At 47.7% G+C, this 7,213-nt stretch overlaps 1 protein-coding gene across 1 annotated transcript in view; it reads right to left on the bottom strand.

Moving 5' to 3' along the window:
- The window catches only part of FLT1 (fms related tyrosine kinase 1), a 101,501-nt gene that overhangs the window by 7,798 nt on the left and 86,490 nt on the right, over positions 1–7,213 (bottom strand). The window contains 7 exon segments of the mRNA XM_009290222.1: positions 383–474; positions 1,704–1,788; positions 2,200–2,330; positions 2,424–2,529; positions 3,913–4,012; positions 5,652–5,763; positions 6,892–7,014. Coding sequence (XP_009288497.1) covers positions 383–474; positions 1,704–1,788; positions 2,200–2,330; positions 2,424–2,529; positions 3,913–4,012; positions 5,652–5,763; positions 6,892–7,014 — 749 coding nt within the window.

Here is a 7,213-nt window from a genome sequence, read left to right as displayed (position 1 = left end):
CCCGTTCCCCCCCCCCCCCCCCCCAAGGGCTCGTTTCCTATAGTTACCCACCTCTACCTTGGTTCAGTGCTCTCTGGTACTCACTTGTCCAGCCTGGCATTACATTGAGGATGAGGCTGATCAATAGAGTGCTAATAAATCATATTGGCAATGTGCATCGAAGGGGCTGAGGGTTATTTGTTTCCTTGAAGGCATATGGAGGGTTAGGTGTGGGAGCTGATTGACTGCCGACTCAACTGAGCAGGACACACCTCAGCAAGAGTGTTTGCAGGGACTGGGGACACCTCAGCTACTTTCACTAGGCCTGATTTAGCACAAGGACCTTGAATCCTCCTTTGCCTTCTAAAATGTGACGGAGAAGAAGGGAACATAAAATACAGACCCAAAGAGTGTCCGTTTCTGCTTGCTGCCTGTCCATGTGAAGCGTTTCAGTTCTTCTGGAGCCAGCACCATCCCACTGTCTGCTTGGTAATCCTTGAAGAAAAAAGAAAGACACAACCCTATTAGGCGTTAACCGTAGAAAGTTACTTTTACAATGGGCTCAATTCCTCTTTGGTCCGATTTTCATCATCGGTTTGGTCATTTATACTCAGAGAGCTCTAGGAGACAGCTGCTCCATGCTGCTCGAGGTGCCGCAATGCCCAGGTATTTAATGTTGCCTTTCCAAACTGTCTTTGCTTTGGGGTGCAGCAAACACATGCTATTAATGCAGATAGAGAGTGTTAAAAGAAAGGTGTCTACACGCAAGGTGAGGTTCTGGGCAGCCACTAGTTCAGCCTTGAGAGCACCACTGTGCCTTTCCCGCCTCCCACTGCTTAATGCATACAACTGGGTCACTAAAAGCTTCCCCCAGCCTCTCACCCATGCCCACCCCCACCAGGACAGTATGTGTGCCCCGTTAGTAGACATTTCCCCACCTTGTCCGCCAGATAACAGGACTTGTTCATACCAGGAACTTCTGATGGAAATGTGACCCACGATTCTCATTTGTGCACTACTATTCAGATGAAAACACAGATCCAAGGGATTTTATAGAATCATAGAATCACGGAATAGTTTGGGTTGGAAGGGACCTCTAAAGGTCATCTAGTCCAACCCCCCTGTTGTGGGCAGGGACAGCTTCAACTAGATCAGGTCACTCAGAGCCCCGTCCAACCTCGCCTTGAATGTTTCCAGGGATGGGGCATCCACCACTTCTCTGGGCAACCTGTGCCAGCGTTTCATCACCCTCAGCGTAAAAAATTTCTTCCTTCTATCTAGTCTAAATCTACCGCCCTTTAGTTTAAAGCCATTCCCCCTTGTCCTGTCACAACAGGCCCTGCTAAAAAGTTTGCCGCCATCTTTTTTATAAGCCCCCTTTAAGTACTGATAGGCTGCAGTAAGGTCTCCCCGAAGCCTTTTAAGTGGCTCTCCCACACCAGTGGGACTCAGATGGGACTCTGGCAGCTGTACCTTGCAGTGCTATTGGCACTGGCCATTTCTTATCAGGTAAGGAGTGTCTGCAGCCCATTGCATGGTCAGCAAGGTTCTACTGTCCCCAATTTGTAGGACATGGGTTAACACCATGCTGCAAGCACAGCTAATCTTGCACCTCATATCAGTAGACCTGACAAAGCAGTAAAACCCCTTCTTGAGTCTCTCTGTATATGTCACGCAAATAAAATGAAATAAATGGCATATCATTTGGCCCAAGAGTCACTTACATTAAATACAAGTGTTTCCTTCATGGGAAGCTCTTCAAATGTCTTTATGCACTGGGGTGGTTTTATTTTGAAAGTGTTTATGTATCTGTTCAACAAGAAAAGCAGGGCAAGTTTTGGTGAGAGTGTGACGTGCATAAGCAGGAAGCGCTGGATATTTCTGTTTCTTTAAGCAGTTGCCTAACTGTCACCGAGGTAGTTTACACAAAAGGGACTTGTTAACCCAACCCCACCCAAACCTCATTCCCCAGCCCTGGGGTGCACATAGCTGCCCCTCTCACAGTGCCCGAGACCGGTGACCTGATGGTCCCCCTGGGCAGAAACACCCCAACAGGCCGTCCCAGCCCAGTGGGATCCTGGCGGAGGTGGCTCAGTGGCTGGTGGGACACTCAGACCATGTGGGGTGTCTCTGGGTGTTTTCTCCCGCCCAGGTCCAAACCAGGCTGTGCAGCAAGCTACAATACCCAACAAAAATCTCAACTGATCTTGCTTCTCTCACCTGACGTTTTCAGTGCTTCCGCAACTTGAGCTTGTAACAGAAAAATTTTCATTGCACAAAGGATCGGATGCAGGGGGAAACCCACTTTCTGTTGTAAATATAGTATTGAGGGGTATGTAGTCTTTGCCTTCCTAAATGCACACAAGAAATTAAAGCGTTATTCCTGGGACCATGTGGCTGGTCGCCCCTGCCTCAGTCACAGCACGTGGTCGTGACGTTAATACCTGCTGGACGTTTGCTTGCAGCAGGTCACCCAGCTTTTTCACCAGCTCGGAGAACCGTGGTCTGTCATTGGGATTGCTTCGCCAGCAGTCCAGCATGATTTGGTAGCTGTGAGGACAAAACCAAAATGAGCACATGGTGGGGTTACAGCTCAGTTTGATCCAAGACAGTGCAGTCTCTGGCAGCTTGCCATCGATAGAGTTAACTCCTGAGCCCGCCTGATTTACAAAGATGTTCTCCAACACCACCGAGGCTTCTTACTAAAAGTAAAAGAGTAAACTTTCCACAGAAAAAGGAAAAAAAAACCACCTTCTTCCTGCAAGACACTGGGAAGACCATATCAAAAGAATAATTTAGCCAACTAGTCATACTTTCTTTTTTTCTTCCTAATTAAGCATTAAACCTTTGTATTAAGCATCTATTAACTGTCAATGTTTAAGTTAAGGCATCCTAAGATGACTGCTATGAATGTGTCACTTCCTCGTATTGGTCAAGTCGAGCTTTCCTTCCTGCAATAAAATATGTGGAAGAGAGAAAAAAAAAAAGCTCTTATCTACTGACACTAGGATAATAAAATTAGCCAATGGGTAATACTCCCAGATAGGCATGGCTGGCTTGCATCCTTTTTCTTCTTCCAGAACTATTTTTTGGTAAGTGTTGCTATTTAGAGTCATGACATAGCACTGAAAAAGGCACCAAAGACACCTACACGTACTTGATTTTGCCTCCAGAGGTAAAATACCCTGGATATGTTCATGCTCCTGAATGATTTGTGCCACGGGGTGTGTGTTCGGCGTGCTGCAGATGCCTCCCTGGGCAGGCCACTCTGTACCCCTCCCAGGGCAGAGGGGCTGCAAACTCAGGGTCTCACTTGGACCCTCCCCAGGCCTCCAAAAAGGTGTTGACCATGCAGCAGCAGCTGGAGGCTGCACCTGAAGGCAGGGGACTGGGGAGTGACAGCCAACGTCGTGGTGGAAGGGCTCAGACAAACCCCGCAGGCGACACGGGCTGGGAGGCTCCCGTCACCTTCCTCTGCCATCAGACACCATCTCCGGGAAAGGGTGGACCCTCATCAAGCGAGTGCTTGCGAGGAAGCCTCTGCTGTAGCTTCCTAAGTCAAGACGACGTTAATAATTTCACATTCCTCCAGCACTTATCTGTGTGCACGTCGCTAAATATTAAACCTGGAGAGGAATGACTGACCTTCCTCCTCAGGGCTGCTTGCTCAGCTCCCCTTGGAGCCCAGCCCTTGTGGTGCCCTGGGATCGGGTCCACGTCCCTCCTCACCCTCTCCTACCCCATGGGAGGGCCAGGGAACCAAGGGTGGGGGGGATGCAAAAAGATGCTGTTGACAGCAAGAAGATATGAGGCAGCATCGGGTTGTTTTTCCTTACGTTGGCACAGGGTAGTTTTTGCAGAGACTTGTACATCATTTGCAAGGCAGCCCAGGAGGGCAGCAGTACACAACACAAGCAGAGAAAGGCATCTTACATCTCCTCGGTTGCTTGCTCTGGGGCTCGCATTCTTGTGCCTTCCTTTAGTCTGCTGCAGAAATCCTCATCTATTTGGACTCCGGGGTAAGGAGAGGCACCTGGGGACGACATTGGGAGAACAGTCTCACACATCCCCTGAGCTGGGTACCTGTGACCTAGCCTTGGTCCTACGCATCCCCCCAAAACACTCGGGGTGTGCAGAGCTGGGAGCCCGGGGGCATCCCCCCCTGCGGGGTCTGGCTCCTGCCAGCTGCCACAGGCAGGGAACTGCTGCTGACAGTGCTCCAAGCCCCGGTCCTTGGAGGGGGGCAGGATCAAACCTGACACTATTGGTGGTGCTTACCTGGCCTGAATGCAAAAAGTACACGTGAATTTGACTTGAAAAGAATCCCTCAAGAACAGCCAAGTCTGATCGCTCTATGGTTTGGACCATGCCAAATTCTAGTAAGCAGAGTAGTAACAAACCCCAAATGTTCAGAACCACCTTGAAAATAATAGAATCATGGTTTTAAATCAGATCAGAGTACATTTGCATTATTTCTCTGTTTCTGTGGTTTCAAGGGGCAGCCTGATCGTGCTGTTGGCCTTTTTTCTGTAGATAAGAAAACATCAGGAAAAGGGAAAACGAAAGAAAAAAACAAACCACCTCTCTGAAAGTCAGACAGTCACCAGGTTCAGGGAGCTGGGGCTTTAAGAAAAAAATAGCAGGTATTATGAGGCTGACCATAAAATCACAAGAGTTGGCAGGCTGACCAACAACACGTATTTAAACTAATAGATGATTGATTGTCCTGAGAATTGTATAGTATTGTTTCCTCTGCTGTTCGCCTCTTTTGTCAGCCTCTATGTTGAACCCAATTAAGATTCTTCTATTCTGACGGTCATTGTTGTTCCTGCTCAGTGTACATCTTGTATCCTGTCTTTTCCACGTGAAAGAAAGGGGAAAAAAAGCTTCAGTGGGTTTTAATTTCGGATTGCATGCTCTAGTTCATCCTGCAGCATCTGTGCGAATGCTTGCTCGCCTGCTGCGTCCAGCGGTCTGGGTGAGGGGGGGCGCTGGGTCCCTCCCGGGCTGGGGTGACCGCCTGGTCTCAGTCTGGAAATGGGGGTGACACAGTCTGAGACATGCAAAGACCTCTGTGTGTGTTCAGCTCCCTTGCTCCCACAAGAGAAGTGAGAAGCTTTTGAGGGAGCACCCAGCCCATGGCACTTGGTGTCTTGAATCCTATCTGTGGCACAGGAAGCAATGCCTCGGTCCCTGGCAGCTGCCGACCCAGGCCCACAGCTCTGTGTTATCCCACAGGGTTCCACATTTAATAAAAACACTTAAAAATTTGCCCAATTTTCCTGGTTTGTGCCATCAGTCAGACAAAGCACCACAACTGCTCCGGCCGTGCTGCCCTGCACCTCTACCGAGGATTTCTACAGGGAAAAGAGGGAAGTGTAGGCTTTGCCCACGGCAGAAATAGGTGGCAAAGTTCTCAGATAGCTGCCCTATCCATTAAGGCTTTCAGCCTGGCAAGTCAGCTTTCAGTGCCCTTACAAGCACCAAAATTTCCAGTTCACAGGGGTGTGACACACACAGTTCTCCCCGCTACCCCCACAGCCTACCTCTGCCTGATTTAGGTCTTTCCTTATTAAAGAGCTGGCAAAAGCTCGTTGAAGGTAATGGATGTTTTTCCCCAGGCTGAAGTCCCTGCCACTGAGTCCAGCTCCCAGTGTGCAGAGTTAACATACCCAAGGAAAATATCTCCCACAGCAAGACCCCGAAGGACCACACGTCGCTTTTTGTATTGTAGATTTTATCAAATATGGATTCTGGAGCCATCCACTTGAGAGGAAGTCGAGCCTGGAGTAGAAGGGACAAACCTGACTATTATTTTCAAAGCCTAGAAGAATTTAATCGTAGGTGAATCAACTATATATTGTTATGTAAATAATTACCATTCAAACAGGAACCTGTGGGATTTCCTTACAGGCAGTCAAGATAAACCCATACTCATTCAGACACTTTCTTAACAAATTGTTGGAGTAAAAGGCTGTTTTTAAAATATGTGTGGCACAAAACACCAGACATTGGAAACCTGTGACCAGAGTGACAGGCCTTTTCTTTACGGGGGTGTGGGGATATGCAAGAGCAGAGGTCTCTTGCCAGCATCCTAGAGCCAGGGGAGAAAACGCTACATCCAAGTGCAAATCATTCTGTGATGGTGTTGGAGGTGTTCTTGGGGAAATTTTCAGAGCCTGAATTGCAGGAGTATATCAGCAACCCTTGAAGCCCCTTCAGCGCAGCTTTTCAGGGTCTCCTGAGCAGTACCCAAGTTATGTGAACGTTTCCCAGCTAATATGTAGTGCTGTAAATATTGAAAGCTATTTACGGATGAGGGAATAGCTGGCAGGTGGATGAGACCTCCAGAAGGAGACTCTCTGCATGACCCCAATGCCCACACCAAATTCCCACAGCATCAGTGGGTGCAGGCACAGTTTGCTGACCCAGCCTTCACGTCAGGCCTGGCAGGGGGCTTACTGCCTGCTATTTGCAGCAGAAGCAAAAAAAACCCAAGTAGGTGCTGGAGGCAGTGAGTCCAGCTTAGCTGCTTGAAGCACCACGAGCAGTGCTTGGCCCTGGCGTGGGTGCACCAGGGGACATGCACCTTGTTTCGGAGGGACTGGTTTCCTTGAAGGAAGTTTACTGAGTAAGGGGGTTATGCTAAGCCAGCCAAGAAACGTGTCTAAAAAATACCTAAAGTATTAACAGGGCAGAGCTGTGAAACAGCATGTCCAAGCCTTATGCCTGAGGATAGAAATGCTTTCCAGCTCTACAATGCCTCTGGATTGCTCATCTTCACATAAAAACCGTGACAGCTTTCAAGCTCTTTTAAGTTCAGGAAATGTGAACATCCACAGAACATTTTGGTGGACATTTTGAAATGATACGTTATAAACATTTGGGTAAATAAACAGCATTTTGACTTACATCTCCTTTTCTCACATAGTCAGGATTCTTATAAATATCTCTTGCGAGGCCAAAATCACAGATCTTCACGACATTGTTCTCAGATAAAAGGATGTTTCTGGCTGCCAGGTCACGATGAATGCACTATAATAAAACAGTTTCACAATCAAACTGCATTTCCTTAATCCTGCCCACAAATTTCCTGACTGTCTCCCATATCCTTTTCAAAATTATTATATTATTTGAGAGATCAATTTACTATTTTTTTAGGGAAGTTGACTGTAGTTTACGTGAAGTTACTGTAAACAGTGGCAGGTTTTTTTTTTTTAAAAAAAAAAAAATA

Source organism: Aptenodytes forsteri, unplaced genomic scaffold (assembly GCF_000699145.1).
Source record: "Aptenodytes forsteri isolate BGI_AS27 unplaced genomic scaffold, ASM69914v1 Scaffold155, whole genome shotgun sequence".
NCBI classification, from domain to species: Eukaryota; Metazoa; Chordata; class Aves; order Sphenisciformes; family Spheniscidae; genus Aptenodytes; species Aptenodytes forsteri.
The sequence above is the reverse complement of the archived record's forward strand: the minus strand, read 5'-3'. Positions and strand labels throughout refer to the sequence as shown.